The 20,897-nt window shown below is 33.7% G+C and overlaps 2 protein-coding genes across 2 annotated transcripts; one reads left to right on the forward strand and one right to left on the reverse strand.

Annotated features, from left to right (window-relative positions):
• Positions 1-1,372: 1,372 nt before the first annotated feature.
• LOC101207941 (protein FAR1-RELATED SEQUENCE 6) lies at positions 1,373-6,588 on the forward strand. The gene is made up of 3 exons (XM_004152039.3): positions 1,373-1,509; positions 2,264-2,820; positions 5,997-6,588. Coding segments are annotated over exons 1-3 (753 nt in total). The 5' UTR covers positions 1,373-1,508; the 3' UTR covers positions 6,192-6,588.
• A 799-nt stretch (positions 6,589-7,387) lies between these two features.
• LOC101207694 (ATP-dependent DNA helicase 2 subunit KU70) lies at positions 7,388-19,853 on the reverse strand. Its single transcript, XM_004152038.3, has 19 exons — positions 19,603-19,853; positions 19,429-19,506; positions 18,027-18,143; positions 16,286-16,400; positions 14,932-15,037; positions 14,629-14,746; positions 14,456-14,539; positions 14,313-14,371; positions 13,708-13,841; positions 13,570-13,613; positions 12,932-13,008; positions 12,493-12,640; positions 12,120-12,181; positions 10,767-10,827; positions 9,939-10,031; positions 9,752-9,869; positions 8,476-8,578; positions 8,166-8,346; positions 7,388-7,731 (listed from the first exon to the last, which is right to left on the reverse strand). The coding sequence occupies exons 1-19, from the start codon at positions 19,666-19,668 to the stop codon at positions 7,618-7,620; spliced, it is 1,878 nt and encodes a 625-aa protein (XP_004152086.1). The 5' UTR covers positions 19,669-19,853; the 3' UTR covers positions 7,388-7,617.
• Between the last annotated feature and the right edge of the window lie 1,044 nt (positions 19,854-20,897).

A 20,897-nucleotide genomic window follows, 5' to 3' on the forward strand; every position in this document is an offset into this window, starting at 1 on the left:
ATTTATATATTAGGGATATTTTGGTCCTTCAGTAAGTTTGATTTATAATTAAAATATTACATTTTATCATTCTCTACAAAATAATATTTTTCTATATTTTCAATTATATAGGTCATGTTTGATAACTATATCGTTTTTATATTTTTAATTAAGTCTATAGAGTATGAACATATTTTATATATTTTAAATCTTCTTATTTTTTATGTCTTTCTTCTTACTATGTTTTCAAAAATTAAGTCAAAAATTGAAAACTAAAAAAGTTTGTTTTAGAAAAATTGTTTTTGTTTTTAAAATATACTCAAAATGCAAAGTTTCTAGTCAAGATTGATATATGGTAGGAAAAATAAAAGAAAATAAGCTTAATTTTCAAAAACCAAAAACTAAATAAGGTCTCAATTGTTTCCATTTATTTTGGTAACCCTATGTAAAATTTAGATGTAAATATTCTACCAAAGAAATGCAGTTAATCTTTACTTGAGATTAATTCTAAATTTGTAATCTGTTGGAGAAACTAATTTTTAAAAGTGGTTATGATGTCAAAGTCAGAAATCTTATAATGGAGAATGAGTAGTAAGTTTGAGCTATTGATAAAGTTCAACATCATGTTTCCTCGAACAATGCTTTACATAGAGAATGCACATGAAATGCATCGTTTTCCTCTTAAAACTGGAATGAACTATATTTTTCCTTATTCGACATAAATCAAGAGTAGAGTTCATTGGATTAATGGTTAGTTGGCCTTACACTTATTTGAGCCTAAGCTGAGTCACTCTTTTCTAACTATTGGCATTCTTTTGTCACATCAAATTCCAGATACAATATGATATTTCATCATAGTTATTTAATTAGTGTTGTCATATTTGTTTACTTTATATTCATTTCAAGATACTTGAGTTATATTACAAAGTTTACAATATAAACCAAAATACTTTTACATCTCATTTTTGTTTAAGATTGATAGTAATTTTTAATTATTTCACGTCTTTCTACACCATACTTTTATATTTTCATAAACTCGTTTTATGTATAATAATAATCATAATAGAGTCCATAAAAAACTAAACCGAAATTTTGTGGTTCAAATTCTCACTCTAATTTGTACTCGAAAATAATAATAATAACAACAAAACTACAATATTATTTTAAAAAATAGAAATGGGAGAGTTGGTTAGGTGTTTATAGAAAGATAAGAATGGACCGAACCGCGGCCCAAACGAAACTAAACCGGTTGGAAAATCCAAACAGTAACTCCACGCAAGAGGTCCACCGAAGCGTATTACGTGTCGTAATCTCATAGGTCTAGTTCTAAAGGTTGACTTTGTGGTTCGAAACTAAACCAATAATCAGACGACACGTCGTTCCAAGCCGAACCCCCATCTTTACATCCTGAACCCGACCACCGCCACCACCGTCTCTGTCTCCCTCTCCTCTCTCCGTTTCGAATCCCTTCTCTCTCCCTTCCCTCTCTCTGCCACTTCGATCAAATTCCCTCCTGATTTTTTTTTTTCAGTAAGTCTCTGTTTTTCCCATCTTTTAGTGATGATGAGTTAATTAATTTGGAATTCCGGTTTTTCAACTCCACGGGGTTTGTGTATTTGCAATTGACATTTTCGTCGTCGTTTTGATTTTGGGTCTTTTTGGTTTGATGGTTTTTGGGATTTGGGAGAGTTTTTTTTATAAAAAAAGTGGGTAATTGTTGAATTGTTGTGTTCTCTCTTTGTTTGGGAGATTGCGGGGGAAAGAAATTTAGGGATGTTGTTTAAATGGAAGGAACATGTGTCTGTAGTTTGTTTCTTGAAATTAATTGTTGTCTCTCTGCTGCAAAACGTGCATGAGAATTGAATGAAACGAATGTTTGTTTTATGGACGTTCGAGAATTTAATTTAATTGTTTGAATCGTTTCTGGGTTTTGTGACTTGGGTCCTGTTGCTTTCCCTTTTCAAGTTACTTTTGTTTATGAAAATAGCATTGGACTTCTGTAGGATTTATTGTTTGTTGCCATTTATTGGAGGAATGAACTCATTAATCAAACAAGCAGAGATATTTTTTTGGCTCAACCATTTAGACAGGGCATGTACTCATCTAATTACCTTATTAGCTTCTGTTGTCTGGCTTCTCACCCTCGAGTGAACAGCATTTGCTTGTATACATGTTTTTTTTTTTTGTTACTTTTTTGTTTCCTGCAAGATCAATCTTCGTCTGTTCTTTTATTTTCATTTTGGTTATGGCATTTTCTTAAAAATGGTTTGATTGTTGATTGCAGTGGAGTTTGGGGTTGATGGTGATAGTGAGGTGGTGGGCAATTCGACTCTGGTGGAGGATAGCAAACCTCTTGATGAAAATGAAACAGGAGTAAGTTCTATTGAAAGGATTTTTGATCAGGACCAGGATGAGAAAATAATTCAGGATTCAACTGGAAGAAATGCAATTTTGGATTCAGTTCCTGGATTGCCCATAGTTCAAGCAGACGAGCCTTATGTTGGTCAGGAATTTGAAAATGAGGCGGCAGCGCATGCATTTTATAATTCTTATGCTACGCGTGTGGGATTTGTTATTCGTGTTAGCAAGCTCTCACGATCAAGACGTGATGGGACGGCTATTGGTCGTGCACTTGTTTGCAACAAAGAAGGGTACAGAATGCCGGATAAGCGGGAAAAGATTGTGAGGCAGAGGGCAGAAACGAGGGTTGGTTGCAGGGCAATGATTTTGGTGAGGAAAGTAAATTCTGGGAAATGGGTTGTCACTAAATTTGTGAAAGAGCATACGCATCCTCTCTCACCTGGGAAAGCTCGAAGAGATTGCATATATGACCAATATCCTGTAAGTTCTTTCTTATACCAATCTTTGCATATTCAATTGGATGCCTTCTTTTCCTTATAATGACGTGCATTAGTGGTAAATTGAATTCTTTTGGAATGATATCATCTGGCTGTTTATTTTTAAGCTTTATTCAGTAACTTTTAAGTGAAAAAGGAAGTAGAGTCGTCAATGCAACAATTTAAATCCAGTTTTTTGTTTGTTGTAGTGTCTTTATTTGAGGCAGGTAGTAGACATCCTCTATCCTCCATCTTCAACTCCCCATTCTCCATAGGGATGTGGACTCAGATAAAGAAAAACTTAGTGTGTTGCATTTTATAAGATTTGAAGTATTTGATTAAATAGGTTTTGGAGAGGTAGAACTCTTAGTTCCAGAAATTGGTCTACCATAATGAATGAAAATTACACAAGTTCTTTAAGAAGGTTTTATAGAGTGCCTATTGTATGGATGATAGATCAATGGCACGGTTTTTTCCTTCCTTTTCTTTTTTTTTTAAAAAAATTGTGTTGTGCTTTTTATCCATGATATCCAATCAAACATGTAGAAGTTTAAAAATGTAGAATTTAGAAAGAACAAAAGTGTATTACTTGGACTGTTATTGGAATTTCCAAATCTGAGATTATTGGGCAAAAGCATATATCTTTTATGGGGTAGCTGACAGCTAGAGTCTAGCATCCAGAAGAAATGGGGGACGCAGTTGAGTGGACTCATTGTTACCTATTCTGGTTTACTCAAGGACCCTTGGCAAGATTTCACTGTCCAAATTTCAGAGAATTATTTTCTGGTTTGGTGTTTAGGTATCTTCTGCAAGCCTGCGAGTAGTTAGAGTTAGGAATTATGATTTGACTATGTTAGGTTATTAATGGTAAACAGAAACTCTCATGAACAGATGATAGAAAAGAGACGGAAACTCTCAAAGCTGATTAGTTCTACAATAATCTCCCCGATCAACAGGAATTGAAGAGACATCATTATGGCTATAAGAGATGATCTATCATTTTGATACCAAGAAAAAGCTTCCTAAAGAATAGTTTTTAAGACCCATCAAAGTTTCTATAAATCCCCCAGGAATGATTTTTTTTATATACAGGAAACGAACATTTCATTCATGAGATGAAAGAAAAATAAAAGAAAAAAAACATTCTCCAATTGGTCATAAAATTAGTTAAACGAAGTTACAATACGAGGAGTTTGATTTACACCAATTAAGAGAAAGGAAAGTAGTAGGAGTGGGATTTGTATATAAAAATGTTCCTTATTTGTAAAAACCTGAGGATTCTGTAAATCCCCTGGAATGATGTTATGCATTTTCCCAACTGTATTTCCTAAACGAAGCCTTCAAGGAATGAACCATTGGTGATTTGGAGGTTAATCTCCTCAAAGATTATCCAGTTTTTGTGTGGACAGTGGAGGGAATTTTAGTCTAGAACATTTAAACTATTTCCCTCCTTGGTCATTGCTTCTTGAGCCTCCCATTTGTGCATTACTGGAAAAGCATGTGCGTTTGTTAATCATATGTTTGTATATATTACTCTGAGGAATTGGGAGATAAGGGGAAATCCTTAAGTGGTTGTCGATGTCTCGTCTAGAAGGTTTACTAAGCTAGTGGCCATGGTTCATTCCTTAAGGAGAGACCTAGAATCTCCATTATTGAATTTGATCTTTGTCACAGTGTTGGGATTGAAAATTTAGAGATTGGATAGCTTTTGACGATTCTGACAGGGATAGGGTGCAGGTGGGGTTTGGCGTCATGTGTATTTTAGTATGTTCATCACCAAAAAGAAAAGGGAAAAAAAAATCTGCTTGGCATTTAGGTTGAAGTTGGCTTCTCAGGTGCTTGATTTGAAAAATGTAAAAGCAATTAGAATATTGTTTTTCCTTGTTTATTATACATGGAATGACTGATGATAACTATTACTTCTCTGATTGAATGATATTTTTTAGTCAAAGTGTACTGATGAAGTGGTAACAAATGTCTAATGTGGTTTCTATGTAAACTTTTATGGTATTGTAATAAATTATTTGATAAACTTAGCATTATGGGTTAGATTGCTCATTTATCACTTATGTACTAAAAGTATGGTTCATATCGTCTCTTTCCTCTTGGAACTGAGTTTTACACATTTGTTTCAATAATTCAATCTCAACAAATGGTTTTTAATAAAGAAAATGGTTGACAGCCATAACTAATTCTTTCACCTTTGCTTTTATAACAATGCCTTAAACAACGATCCCTTTGTTACTATAGCCTTGGTTTTATGATTTTATCCTTCATGATTGGAAGACACTGCTTCACTAGTTTTTCTTTGGGAGGATACCCTCAATCCCCGCTGCCCCTAGACTGTTTTTGTCCTCCTCTTTATGATTTGTTCCATACTTCTATTGTTTCATATTGAAAAAATAAAAATAAAAATTTACTGTTTTATTTGTTGAATGACTTGCCATAAAGATCACACTGGTCTCTGGATCTTATCTTTTCTGACTACTTCAGTAGCTTGTTTTATATGTGCCTGTCTCTTTGACCGTTGTGTACCTTTTTTGGGGGGGGATTTCTGTTGGTGCGTTTAACATGGCTAGAAACTGAGCTTGTGAGTAGTGATACTCTAGAGGAGAATGGAGCTTGCTTAATGTAACCAACTTCTTGCTCGGAATCGACTTCCCAGCTGAGGTCCTTGGCTTTGGTTTCTTCTTTTTAGCTTAATCTTTTGGCTCACAGTGAACATCACACTATAGGAAGTGAAGAGAGATTTGAAGTTGGAATACCCTAACTACTGAGCTGCTCGTGATGGCGCTTTTGATTTTTGTTATAAGTCATGCGCTTATAAAGATAAATGTTGTAATGCCTTGAGTTTGTTATCTCGTGCTTCAAACAACCAAGAGGTGCCTTTTGTCTCTAATAAAACTGTTCTCCTTTTGTCTTCTAGACATAGCTAACACTTTCCAAGCAAACCGCATAAATCTCTATGCCAGTCTTTTTTGCTTTATATTTTCTATTTATCTTTGGTAGTCCATTCTTGACAATTTGTTATTTTCTAACCATTTTCGCATAGGTAAGCAAAGCTTTTGAATCAGATTTGGATTTTCGTAGTCTCTTATATTGTAATTGTAAATGGCGTATACAACAGTGCATGCATTGTATTACTCTTTTAACTCGGCTTTTACCATTTTTGTGCTGCAGAATGAACACGATAAGATACGTGAATTGTCTCAGCAGCTTGCAATTGAGAAAAAGCGATCTGCAACTTATAAAAGGCATCTAGAAGTCATTTTTGAATACATCGAGGAGCATAACGATAGCTTGTCAAGAAAGATCCAACATATAGTAGACAACGTGAAGGAGTTGGAAAGTGTAGAACAGCAGAATCATAGATAGTATTGGGCTATACTTCTACATACTCCCAGTTTGAGATTCCAAAACGAAGATGATGGTATAGTTGCTGGATGAATGAAGAAAATTTTAGTTCAGAATTATTATGATATGTTCCAGCATTTAGATGTCAATTCAGTTTCACAAAAATGGAGTATACTTCCCATGATATTTCATTGCTTGTAAATCGCAATGTATGTCATGTTTTGTACAGCATTCAAACGATTTGTATCTTATCTTTCATTAGTCAGTTTTTTTTTACCTTATTAATTTATTTTCAAGTTATTGATGAACTCGTCTTTACAGACATCATAGATATTTGACCTTCGCATCCTTTCGATTTATCTTCAAAAGGAAATAAGACACAAGAAATGAAAAAAAAAACGATGGATTTTCAGTTGTCCATTGAAAATAATTAGACAGATAATATTACGAAATGAAAGAGATGTGAATTCTTGTTTTGGATTGTATTACACGTATATGAAACGTACTTACATAGCTTAACAGATAAAAACAAGATATCAATCATCTTGAAAATTAATTCATTGATTTTTCTATTACAATAATAGTTAACTAAAAAAGAAAGTTTATTCCAAAACAATATAATAGATCACGTCCAAAGACTAGATAAACATAAACTTTAAAAATGAATGTGAAAAGTTATCAAGTTTGTTTAGAATGACTAGAGGAATAAGTGTATTTTTTCCTCAAAAAATGGTATTTTAGGTAATTATTAAAACATTTCAATTTCTTTCTTTTTAAATGATTTATTTTCAAAACTAATTGCTTCTGGTTGTGAGCTTGCTTAAAAAAAGGATCATTTCATGCTTACGGTCCAAGAAGCATCTGATGCTGTTTGTTTTACTGTACTTTAAAAGTTTCAATATTAACCCTAATGTTATAAAAATACTCTTCAAGTTTCATCAATCATTTTTCCAATAAGTTCACCAATTTCTTTAACAAAAAATTACGCAGATACCAAAGATTTCAATCTACTTCTGTCAAAACGAAGAATGACATGTGGTTGATGAACTGTTGATGGAGGAAGAAAATGAAGATGGCGAAGAAAGAACGTGAATCACTCATGGGTCTTGGGGCAAGTTTTTGGGGTTAGTCAAATCAAGCATTTCTTTCGTGTCAGGTTGGGACGTGCATATGGTTAATAATTACTAAATATGAAAAGAAACTAAGAACACAGCTAAGAAAAAAAAAAGAACTTTTCTCAATCGGATAATATATTAATATTTGTTCAAAACAAGCTCATGGCACTGTTTCTTGGCAACATGATGGTTTATACTTTGCACAAGTGTCATAATCTAACTTAAGAGTAGAGTCTTACAGTTGGCAATCAAAACATTTCTCATTCTACATGTTGGAAGGCATAGAAGAAGCTTATGAAGTGAAGGATTTTGACTCAATTCAACTGCATGCTTTACTTTCCCATATGTGATAGTATCCTGCTTATCAAAGCTTCCTTCTTTCCAGACACTGGAAGATCATGTGCTGTCAAATAATACTTCAACTCCACAACTGACAATTCCTTCAACTGTAGAACACAAACCCAACACATTTTTTGCTTTCATATTGTCAATACTACGAGTTCATAACTAGATCAGATTCATCCTAACTTGTCCTCGGTGGAGTGGGCTATTATATTTATAGCTTACTCAATGTTTGGACCTCTCATTATAGTAGTTTAAGTTCTCAATTATTATATCGAATACTTAGCTATAGTAAAACTATTTGAAAATCCTCGTTATCTATGATGTTTAATATTTTGTTATCATCTTCTCTCCTCGTTTGCAATCCAAATTAAAATAGTCTATACTCCTACCACAACCTATTATAACTTATATTGGGTCGAGACTATCATATCCTATAGATTATAGTAACTACCAACTATAATAACCAACTCAACACCTCAAACAGCCTAGACAAAAACACGACAGATATGAGGAAGAAGAGAAGAAGTTGTTTCACCTTTCCATTATCTGCAAGGTCAGCCCAGTCATATTCTTTACACTTTTGAGAAGCAGTCTCTGATATAGCTTTTCTCTTTTTTGAAACTTCACTCACTTTTCCTTTTCCAGCTTCCTCCTCCTCGTAATTCTCCCCATAAACCGATAGTTTGAATTCTTCTAATGTTTTTACGACCCCAGGTCTACAATAAACCATGAAGAAACAGAATATTTTAAGCAGGTAAGATTAGCAAATAGCAATGGCAATATACTAAACAATTCCGTAGTAGTTAAAGAAAAGGGGTAGACAAACCGCTATACTATAGTCATACCTAGCCATTCCTTCTTCATCAGGGACTGTTTCGTCATTAACCTCAGGCATTTCATCTTCTTCCAAGGCTAAAGCCTGCAGCACTGCATAATGTCTCTGCAAGGCTGAAAAGTTGTCTACCATTATACATTGAGGGTGTCTCGCAACATAAAATGAAAAAAGAGAAAAAAATCAACTTCGTTAGGCCTGGACTAAACTGGTGCTTCAAGCCACGAGAATCCAAAAATTTGAAGGGGAAAAAATGCATTCATTTTGGACGATAGGAAAAAGGTTCCTTATTTCAGTGTTATAATATGGACGTTCAAGCTCCACTATATCTTTTTTTTAGTAAGTGTTACTCGTGTAAAACTCTTCTGTTTGAGTGCTAAAAGAGAAATGAAGCTAGCTTTTCACCAGCTTGAGGGCCGTGATGTAGCTTCCTTTGGAACCACACCTATGTCAAAACCAATGTTCTCCATAATACCAACAAGAAGGAACTATTTATTAATTTAAATGGAATTGCTAGCAAGAACTTCACGTGATATGCAGATGCAATCATGCAACATAATAAAAATACCATTTATTATTGTGACATAATGATAGAGACAAAACATCAGAGAAGACTACATATCGTTCCACATGCTAGAGTTATGTAACATATATAAAAATTCACCAGCCCTGAACTAATGAGGGGTAAAAACTAAAGTACACAACAAGATATCGAAAATAAAATAAAAAATCTTATTTCCATCAATATACTTTGTGTAACTTTTACCATCAAGCTAACTGGCGACCTAAATGAATAAAAAAAAAAAAACATATGCCATCATAAAAGGCAGGGACTCAGGATATGCCTTTTGTCAGCCAAAAGATATAAGTTCTTTTAAAATATTAATTTATTTTGGAAGCAGATGTTTCATTGAGGACAAATGAAACAACCCCCATCAAAAAGAGAGACTACCACAACTATAGACCAACTGGTTACCGTGATAAAGAGGCCCCAATCTAAAATACCAAGATCTTGAGGATAGTTACAGAACTCTTGAGACACAAACGCCCAAAAAGAGGCATTTAAATAAGGGAGCCATGCATTTTAAAAGAGTTATGTTCCAGCCTGACAACATAAAATTCTGCCTTCCCTGTTCGGTAGGGAAGAGAAAGATCACAATTTATAATTCGCTAAGTGCTTGAGAAACTTGGTATTTTCCATCTATTGTTCATATTGACACTTTTTTTCTGTTCATTTCCATTTCAATTTCTGGTTCCTATCAAATTCCAAGGTTCATCTGTAATCATACCAGGATTGGCAAACTGGCAAACTGAAAAATCTTTCAAGTCAATGCGTTTCATTAAAGCAGCAGCCTTTTTTACTTGATCATCAGTCGCTCTAGGTGCAATGTCAGGATTCGGATGAAGCTGCAGCACAGTATATAATTAGCAGCAACTTCAAGAAAACCACTCTAACCAACTAAACATTTTTCTTGCCTCCTCTACATGTCGGATGTCATCAGCATAAGGCAGATATAACATGTTCATTCCTGGCGGCTCAACTTGTCCCGCAGCAGTAATGATCTCGTCCTGTGATGTTTCAAGAAGCCAAGTGCATTAAATTAAGAAGTTAGAACAAGAGACAATTGGTAATATCGAATATTCAATATTTTTGCATTAAGTTTGGTGCAACTTCTGCAGTCGGCTGGATAGTTGATTCCTCTAAATAGTTTAACGTTTTCTACTCTCTTTATAACTTTTGAAGTTTTGTTGTTTGTTTGGGCTGGCTTTTTTTTATTATTTATTTATTTTGATTCCCTTGGGCTTGTTTCCTTTTGAAAACTGAAAGTTCAAAATGCAACAATAAAATATTCCGTTCTGCAGCTTTAAAAAACTTCTCAGCTTTAGTGTCCTGATTGACGTTCATTAAATAACACAAATCAATCAGTAGCCGAGATGAACAAGCAGCAAGAAGAGTAACATAAAATGAATGAGATGCATTAGATTTCAGACGGCCATTTACAGGCAACGCTACTACAAAATGAGTAACATAAACTGTTACAATGTTGTGCAGACAAATCCTAAAAATTGTGAATTCAACAATCTGTCCAGTGCATTTATTTACGATAATGCCTAATCAGTTTTGTGATTGACATAACATCCCAAGGAAAATCGTACATATCATATCAAAACTATTATTTCCGGAAATCCAATGTTCTTATCGATGAAGTTTTTAAATGAAACATAATAATAATGACCAGCACTTTATATGAGGCATTCCTTATTGCAAGGACTTTTGAGTTACGTAGGACAGTTTCATCTTACTTGGGCCACAAGAGCAACTAGTTGGGGGCGAGATGGACTACCAAAAAAAGCAACTGCAAAACTGAGTAAAACAATGGATTAGCACAGAACCAAATATATAACAAAATTACAAAATTTTCCATTTATCAATTACAAATGAAAATTAAACATTCATTTCAGTGACATAAGCCAACTCTTAATGGCGAAAAGATACAGCTCTAGGTGGATACATGGCAAACCAAAAATCACAACAGATGGATGCGTATGTAAATCATTCCGAATTTTTCCAGAGAGTCTTAGGCATGGAACATTTACATGGAATTTCAAACTTAAAATTTATTTCATAGAGGATAAAGTAAGAATGAGATATAAAAAAATCAATCTTCAATCCTAGTTCCTTTTGGGCCTCCCTCATGAATCGTGCCAAAATGAAACTTGTTGTTTTCAGTATGAACTTTATCAAAATTACCTCAGGTAACCTCTCAAATAATCCAGTACATTTCCTTGTTTGTGTTGGCTTCTTACACGTGCAGACATTCATACAAGTTTGACAATGGACAAAATAAGACTTGCTCAACTAAGGACAGGACTGAGCCTAAGCTCACTAACTGGTTCACCCCATTTTAACACCAGAGCAATATCACGACACCTAAATTTTTCTTTTTTAAAAAAAAAGAGATGAGTCACAAATTTTATTAATAAAACGAGACTAATGCTCAAAGTACACGAGTGATATACAAAGAGCACACAAATGAAGAGATTGAGGATTATCACCGCATCTATGTTGTAGTGTCTCGAAAAAGCATCCTTCAATGCACATGTACTCTTAACCCAGCACATAAACTTCTCTTTTCATCTATTTCTTTTTTTTTTATAAGAAACATGTGTATTCATATAACAAAATAGAACAACCTAAGGGCAAGAGACAAGAGGGCCCTCCCCAGAAGAAACTAAAAATGATGGTCTTCCAATTGCCGAATATCATTGAAAGGCCATAGTTACAAAAGTGTTTGGTGTAATTCTATTCTCTTTTCATCTATTTCTTAAAAGATATGTATTTAAAAACTGTGAAATACTCTTTAAAAGTTATTATTTTTGTGTGCAATAATTTTTCAAAAATTTGCATTACCTTATTCAAAATATTATTATCTTTTCATATCTAAAAAATTGTTCACATTTTTCTCCTGTGTTTCTCAAACATACCTCATTTTTCTTTGTGTTTTGCACTTAAGGCCCAAATGTCTATCGTTGACTGGGCGTACACACATACAAAAAAATCATATTGATATATGACAAACATAACAAACTTTGGAACAATGGAGAAAAAATATGGCATTAATTAGAAAACGTAAAGAGGGGGTTATATGTACAAACCGATTGAGCTTCACCATGGACCTGTGGAGAGCAATGAAGATACAAGTGCTACCACTCATTCCCTACAATAAGTAGATCTGAAAGTTAGTGTAACAAAACATTGAGGATCATGAAAACCATCACATGCAGTTCCAGATGTTAGACAATATCCATTCCATTGTTTATGCATGTGGTGGTTTTCATAAGGAAGGAAAGTGGTCCGTGGCATTCATTATAAAGGGAAACAAACATGTGAGAAGCATCAAAACAGCCTAGAACGTGAAAGAATGATAAGCAGAGAGCACCTAACCATTCACAGTTCTGAAAAGCCTAGGAATACAAATAAAAGCACAACAAATGTGATGCACGGGGAAGAGAAAAGATTGAAAGTAACCTCGTCACTAGGATATAAGAATGTTGATGGACGTAAATTGTGATAATCTTTTAAGCAGCTTAATGGCTTGAAACCTAGAAGCTGAAGATGTCCAGCAGATACTCTCTTGATCTCAGATAACTCCTCCCCAGAGAATTTTATTACCTGACTAGATATCAAGCAAAATTATTTCACAGAAACTCACCAAGTAATATATGTATTACTGTACTAGGCCTGCAATAAAAGCATAAATATTTTCCGGTTTCAATATATGTTGCTTCAATAATTTGCAACTTTTCCTAGTCCCAACCACTTCAAAGTAATATGCAATATAATTTGCCAATGAATTATCCTACTTCAATAAAATCAAAGGAAAAAAAATAATTGGCAATGAAAGAAACAATTTAAAGAAGAAATTTTACGTTTAGTATGAAGAAAGCCTAAAGTACATAAAACTTACTTTTTATAAAGCTGAAATCTCTTTGAAGGTTCCAGAAATAGTGCACCTGTATCTGCACAAATGAATGACCTCTCTGTCTGCATATTCCAACAAAAACAAAATTTAACTCATTATCAGTGCTCAGCGTCACCAACAGTGACAAAGTAAGGCTATAAAATAAACTGAAAGCAATCTATTGAAAAGCCAGAGAATATAGCAGGAATGGCATTAATTTTACAGCAAGTTGGTAACTGAGAGGCGAGAGCTACCAAAACCTCCCTTGGCAATGTATTTCCAAGATTTTTAATTAGTCATATATTCCAAAATTGATCCCTCGTAAGTCATAATAAACTTTGGGAGGTGCAGACATACAGATGAGATGATTCATACAGGTCCTTCATACTGAAACATAAAAAACCTAAGGTATGATTGTGTGCTAATAAAGTTCATTCTTCGGAAATACTGAGGAAGTCAGAAGGATTTAGAAGTAAGGTCTGATTCAATTCAGTCTTAAAAGCCATTGAGAAAAATTTTAGATTGATCCTTTTTTGCCCCAAGTTATGATTCAAATACAATGTAGTATCTTGTATAATGTAATTTTAAACTGATCAACTTGCACCTGTACAAAGAGTAGTGAAACTTAAATAGGATACTGTTACCTTAAGTGGACGGTTTGAGATAGAATCAAGCCAAGTGATTGCTCCTGTAAATCAAGATGAGGGAAGCAATCTCAAGTATTAAACCCACAAACGTGCCTAAGAAAATGTTCCAACTAAAATATATTGGAATGCTGGTACCAGGAAGGGTGGGACGAATCAATGCATAACTATTAACGTCAATTGACAATTTATTGGTGATAGACAATTTGAGTCTCCTGACTACACGCTTCTTGAACATCCGTTTCTTCAGTTGATCCTTCATATCTTGTAATCTGAAATTTATGGTTGACAAGAAAACAAGTGAGAGAGACAAGTGAGACAATTAAAGATATCTCATCTTCTCATGACGTTGTTAGATCCTTTACAAGTATCCTCATTTTGGAAAACTGGAAGATCAAAGGAAATGATAGCATTACATGCTAGCATTGACAGATACAAGATAGTTTCCTGTTGGTTGTAAACATGTTGATTAGTTGTAAAATCATAAAGGATTTTATTTTATTCTTATTAGGATACTTTACTTTTATCTATGGAGCCTTTCTCCTATGTAAGAAGGCTTGTATCTTATGGTTGATTTATTGGAATATAAAAATATTTGATTCCATTCAAGCTTAGAACTACCATTTTTCCATTTTCTGTAATTTAAAAATAAACAGCATTTTCTCTCCCATGATGTACACGTCACAATATCAAAATTGTTCAGATAAATACCAACTGCCAAGTACAATTAGGCACCAATATACCTATCTCCTGCTGAAGGCAAATATTGAACAAGATCACCCCCTTCTAGTCCAACCAAATCCTAGAATCGAAAAATATTCAACCAGTTGGTAAAATGATGAATCATTTACATCCTTATGATATCCAACTGGAGAGAAACACATACAGCGTAGAAAAGAGAGAGATTAAACTGCTCATTAGGGCAACTCAGTGGGAAAAGTTCAATTGAAATGCCAAGATCTTGAGCATCCTGGAAAAGAGAAACATATAACTTTCAACGAGCACAATTCCACAAACAAAACCCACATATATCAAGCATTTATAAACAAATGCACCTACCTTTGCTCTCTGTAATGTAGTTCTTATCAAATCAAATTTAGTAGCACCTTTGATACTTCCAAAAGGATCATCTTCATTTGTAAACAAAAGAATCCGCTTATCAAGTGTCTTTGCAGATCTGAAACAATTTTTTTTTGTGTAAACATCAAGATGGCATTTCTCTTTTGTGTGTCTATCATGGGTAGACAGATAGGTAGAGGGTTGGGGTTGATATTCCACCAATTATACAATACTTTTAGATTAGTAAGAATAAACATACAATAACTAAATTTCAACTGTAAATTTGAAATAGCAATGTACTACCCTTTCCGCAGCAGCGCTTGGGCTGCCCATAAAGCATTGTAAAGAGCATTCTCACGAGAACCTGAGACAATACCATACTGACTTCCAATCTCTTTCATAAATACTTCTGCAAAAATATTAATAATTACAATAAAGAATCAGATATACTTTGATTAGAATCCAGAGAAAATAATCGACCATCTAAAACAGCTATCTCCATTCTTTGGTACAATGTAAACAATGAAAAGGATTACTACTAAATATGGAAAAACCATAAGCAGCATCCTCTTCTCTCAGTCATGCTCCCAGTAGTTGACCATTCCATAATCAGCAAAGAGATAACAAAGTTAAATTTCTTGTTTGATAACTGTTTGACTTTAGATTTTTTCCTTTTGAAAATTAAGCATCTAAGCATAACTATCAATGAGTTCCTTTGTTTGGTTGTTTGCTTTTTAACAATGTTTTAAAAAACCAAGCTAAGTTTTGAAAACTAAACAAAAATTGTTTTTAGTAACTTATTTTTATTTTTCGAATATGGCACAAAATTGAAACGTTTCTTTAAGAAATGTGAAAATGGTAAGAAAAAGGTTGTGAGGAAACAACCAAAGTTTTCAAAAACAAAAGACTAAAAACAAAATTGTAATCAAACAACACATAAGTCCTCCTATGTTTTTCTTTTTCTTTTGCTTTTTGGGCAAATCATGTTGTAGCTTTTCAGTATTGAAATAGCTCTTCTTAATTGGACTCCAAGGTATATATTGATGTAGTAGGTTTAGAGTAAATTAGGGTATCTTGGTCAAATCACTATTTAGGCTTATGATTAATTTCCTTGATTGATTACAATTAAAAATAGTTTGCTTTCCAATCTCTATAAATAGTGGAATTGTCTTCTTGTCTTGATAAGATTTGATTCAATGATAAACACTTTGATTATATTATTGGACATTTTCCTCAATATTCTTGTATACGATGGGGAAAATCGGCAATACCAAAGTTTCTTCCAAAAATAAATTTGCACAAATTTTCCTTGAGAGCAGAGGTACCATACTTACTTATATTTCTTTATAGATATTAGCATCTCCATGAATTTAATGGTCTCCTGGTTCAAATTTTCCTTTTGCTAAAGTTACACAGAGAGATTATTTACAAGGTAATAAATTTTTGCAAATGTAAGAGCTTATCCCTCCAAATATAGATGATATCAACAAGCTGACTAAGTAACTAACAAAAGAACAAAACCAACAACCACTAAAAATCAATTGACAAACTAAGTAACAACAAACATCAGCAAAAGTCACAAAGCAAACTCCCATTTCACTCGCTACATCAACTAGTCATCCCTATGACCCAACAAGATAAGTAATTATGTAGTTACCCTCTATGCCATCAATGGTTTTTAGAAGCCTTGCTGTCGGTCGATCAAGATCTTCTCGCTCAGGGACATTAAGCACAAAGACACCATTTAGATCCTGCAAATTCTTCTTTTCCCTCTAGAAAAAAGTCAAATTAGAAAATAAGTACATTAGGCTTCAACTTGTAGCATGCCATAAATAGAAAATTCAAAATACTTTTGGAGTACTTAAGCATGACTACATTCAAGGACATAAGATGCAGCCTGCAGTGCATATTTTCTTAAATTAGAAAGGAAGAAAACTGCATGACACAAATTGGAATGTAATAAGCAAACTAGATGTCACAAATTTAATCCCACATTCCAATTCAATTCCCTATTAAACCATAATAACAAAAGGAGGAAGACAAAACCAAACGCCTGGCGGCTTTGAAATAAATTTGGAGACTAAAAGAAAAAAGTTCTAGATTGAGGTAAGTATTATGTGGATGCATCTTATACAGACTTTCTTATGGACCACAGGACCACATAGAAGGAATAAAACAATGAAAAGGGATGCACTTTTGATAGCTTTTTCGAAAGCATTATCTATCTTGCTATGACTTGGTACAAATGTACATCTTTATACAATCTCTCTTCCCTTTTGACCAATAGGAGAATTCTTTTGTAACAGGATTTTTGCCCATCTTTTGCAAATTTCATACACCAATGAAATTTGTTTCTTATTAAAAAAAAATGGTAGGATTAGAGAGATGAATGTAGCCACTTAGCAAGATATCCTTTAGTGACCCCTCAATTTTATAGGAGCTTTACCGTCTGTGTATAATCATTCTTATCAATGAAATTGAAGCTGTTTCAAAATAAATCCCAAGGTTATGCAACTCAGCCCTTTCCCATTCCCGTTGTACTATTTTGCAAAGAAAGTTCTAAAGATCTTGGCCAAGTTTTCCTTAGATGCCACTTTGCTAACAGGTTTTGGGAACCCTTATAGCAACTCACCTATGGTTTTCACAAAAAGTACCAAAAGTTTTATGGAGGCATCCATGGTCGATTACCCTTTCAAAAAGGAGAAAAAGACTCCACCTACAATTGATTCAATCTTCATTTTTTGAATCATGGTTAGAACGAAACACTAGAATATTTGATGGTTCAGAAAAAGCCATAAATATCTTTCTCGACAATGTTCATTTGTTGGCCTTGTTAAATCATCAATCAACCTAAAAGCTTAAGTTGTTAGGTTGTGGAATTTAATATTATGTCACACTCTAGCACTCTCCCTCACTTGTGAGCATGAACATTTGTTGAAGGCTCAACAAGTGGAATTCAATATTAGCTGGAGGGGAAATGACTTTACACAAGGTTCAAACTTAAGACTTCTAATACCATGTTAAATCGCCAATCAACCCAAAAGCTCAAATTGTTTGGTTATGATAAATTTAACATTATACCAACACTCTAACAAAACAAGCCTATCATGGTGAAAAATATATTCCTAATTAAATAGTTACAGCCTATGTGATCTTCATACTGTTTGATAGAATTTCCCATGATCTACCTTGGTTTGGGATTTGTCTTTCACTCCTCACTTTTTTTCTAATTCCATATCATCTATGAGATCATTAATTTCCCGTCAATATAACCATATTGTCTCTCTTCATGCTAAATTGACTAAAAACTAAGGTAGGCCTCCAACAGGTCAAGTACTCTTGAATCCGTAAAGGAAATTCTAAGTAAAAACAAGTGAGGTTTTAGGCCAACAACATACTGTGTTAAAAAAGCATATGGCAACTTCATCATAACTTCTGTTGATGATTTGAGTCTTCAATGATTGTGAAATGCAGCTCAAAGCAACTTGAAAATGGGTTTCTTCTTTTTTATCTTCCTGGAAGCCAAAAATGTAGTAGTCAACAGTCAGTATGTACTGGATAGCATATTTCATTCATCAATAACACATACTGAATATAAAAAAAAAAATCAGAAACCACGGAGCACTTTCAAGCATGGAGAAAGAGTCTAATAAGAGCTAGACATCAGAAAAGAAAATAACAGCAAAGAGTGATAGAATTATAAAGGAAAACTACAAAACCCCAAACAGATTAAGAGGTCTGGAAATGAACTCCCATGGAAAACTAATACGCAAACTCTGCATACCTCAATCCCCCTAATTCACTCTACCTATTATCATTCTTCATATCCTTCCTTGATAATGACAAAATATCTTCGCAATACCCTAATAATATCACTAATATTTCCCTGTTAACATTCTTAAGGGAAATTCAGCATATTCAATGAATCATAAAAACAACATCTTTGAATAATCACAAAGGCACATCATAAGCTGACTTCTATCATCCTACACCTTAGACCGTACACGAACAGGAGACAATTATCAAAATCCCAAATGAAGAATACTAATAAGATGTTATATATGACAACATTGAAGTTGAGGTAGTGAGAAATCATCAAGCAAAAAAAATCGTTTTTCTTTTTTTTTTTCCCTCTTAACAAAACATCTACTGTCACTAACGGTAATGCCCCAAGCCTAGGATTCAGAATCTAGATTCAGCACTTGATGGCCCCGGTACTCCCTTGCATCCATGCTACGTCATCCTTGCTTGTCTATAGTGCTTCTAAGAGTGAAAGTTATCCCCATAAACCAACAAATGTCCTTTTAGGATGCGTTTTCCACACATACATCCTAGAAAAATTCTTAGTAGGTCACCCAACATAGCTCCAAACTAAGTTTCAATGATTGAACCATCAAACAGGAAGGTGTACCTTTGTTGATATAGATGTAACTTTCAGTTCTTTTACGCATTTCATGATCGTACCTTCATGTCCTCAAGATCAATCGTTCAATGTCATATCAGTTCATTCACATCCCTCCTAAACTCTGGGTGTTAAATTATCTAGAAGAAATCTAATTGTTTTAGAGAATAGGATATATATTTAAACCACCAACACCAGATTTCGCGATATCAAGTCTTTTTCGCCTAAATACACTAACACACAGCGCTCACTTCAAGCTAAAGAAAAATGAATAAAATCCTAATAACTTGTCCAGCCATTACAGAATCACAATAAGCTTCAGCTGGAGGATTGAAACAAAGAGAAAAGGAAAGTAGCAGCCAGCAGTAGGAACAAAAAGAGTGGAAAAAAAAACTCACGGAGAGACAAGTCGTGGTGAACATTTTAGGGGAAGCATCAACCAAGTAAACCGCCAGTTCCTTCGTCGACTCCCTTTCCTGTTGACCAAATAAAGCAGAGAAAAATGGAAGGGAAGTAAGGAAATGGAGCAAGAAGAAGAAATGCATGCATAATGTTATTGTATTGGTATGAACCTGAAAGAATGGATTGTCGGGATCGTCGTCGTCGTCTCTAAAAACCTCATCCGGGTCCAAATCCATGGCGAGTTTGAGAAGAAGAGGTGAAGACTTCTTTTTGCTCGTCGCAGCTACAGCTACAGCTACTGCTTCTCTTGCAAGCTTCGTCTCTTGCAAAGTGACAACGGTCGTTTAAATAGATTGGCAAGTTAGGATCGTCATCGTCCTTTAGTCTCTCTACAAATACCTTCGAAATTGGTCGATGTAGCCTATCACCAATAAAATTAATATGTGTTACTTCTCATAAAGTTCTCTATACTTTGTTAATGGATTTAATACACATACAAGCATATATGTATATTTCATTCAGGTGAATTGAAGTTTGTTGTAATCTAAAAGATTGATATTAAATTACTAACTTTTTTATCTCTTGATCGAGCAAATCTGTGATGAAATTACTTGATGAGTTCATACAGAGATGAGTGCTTGTTAGTTAGACTTTGTTGTCCATGTGTGGAATAAAATGGTAATTTGCTTTTCAAAAGTTTTAAAATGTTGTTTAAATTACAAATCTATTATTCAAAAAGTTCATTAGGTTCTCTTACTACTAGTTTATTACTGTGTGCTTAGTTAAGTTGTATGTCATCTCACTTGTTATAATAGTAACACCTTTAAGACTAACAATTTAGTGTATACCGATATTTCTTTATTTATTTTTTTCTTTTCTTTTTTTTAAAGGTATTGAATTAATATGCAAGTGAGTGAATTGAATATTTTAATCTCAAGATTGATTGATAGTACAAGCATTATGTTGATTGAATTAAGCTTATTTTGATAAATATAGAAAAAAATTGTCATTGATAAACTAAACACCAATTAGTAGTTGAGTTTATTGTTGATAGTCTCATGTTAGCAATATAATATATTACTTATATACTCCGAGAGATAGATCAAAATATTGTTATATCTACAAATTCATTTGCATAGCGTTATGGTTGTTAAATATTTTGGGTCTAATTGCGATAGTTTCAACTACTCTATTCATCCGTAATTGACTAGATAATATTTGATATATAGGTTTAAATTCATGTGTTATTTTTTTAATTTCAAAAGTATTGTGTAGTTGGCCATGGTCGGTCAATTTGAATGTCTCATATTTCTAATGAAAAAAATACAAGAATTTGAATATGTAACTCATAAACACGAGACGATAATAAAATAGACAACTCCTAGGAGGTCATCTGATTACAAAAACGAAAAGTAGGGGTGAAAGTATGTTAGAGATCAGTCAAAATGACAACAAAGTCGATACT

This window comes from Cucumis sativus, chromosome 4 (genome assembly GCF_000004075.3).
Source record: "Cucumis sativus cultivar 9930 chromosome 4, Cucumber_9930_V3, whole genome shotgun sequence".
Taxonomy (NCBI): domain Eukaryota; kingdom Viridiplantae; phylum Streptophyta; class Magnoliopsida; order Cucurbitales; family Cucurbitaceae; genus Cucumis; species Cucumis sativus.

Excerpts from the sequence above, each read along its gene's own strand:
- LOC101207694 (XM_004152038.3), bottom strand. The coding sequence starts at position 19,668 with ATGGATTTGGACCCGGATGAGGTTTTTAGAGACGACGACGACGATCCC. Across the intron at positions 18,144-19,428 it reads TCACCACGACTTGTCTCTCC|GAAGATAAAAAAGAAGAAAC; the intron begins GTGAGTTTTTTT and ends TTTGGCTTCCAG. Across the intron at positions 7,732-8,165 it reads ACCTTGCAGATAATGGAAAG|TTGAAGGAATTGTCAGTTGT; the intron begins GTGAAACAACTT and ends TGTGTTCTACAG.
- LOC101207941 (XM_004152039.3), top strand. Across the intron at positions 2,821-5,996 it reads GCATATATGACCAATATCCT|AATGAACACGATAAGATACG; the intron begins GTAAGTTCTTTC and ends TTTGTGCTGCAG.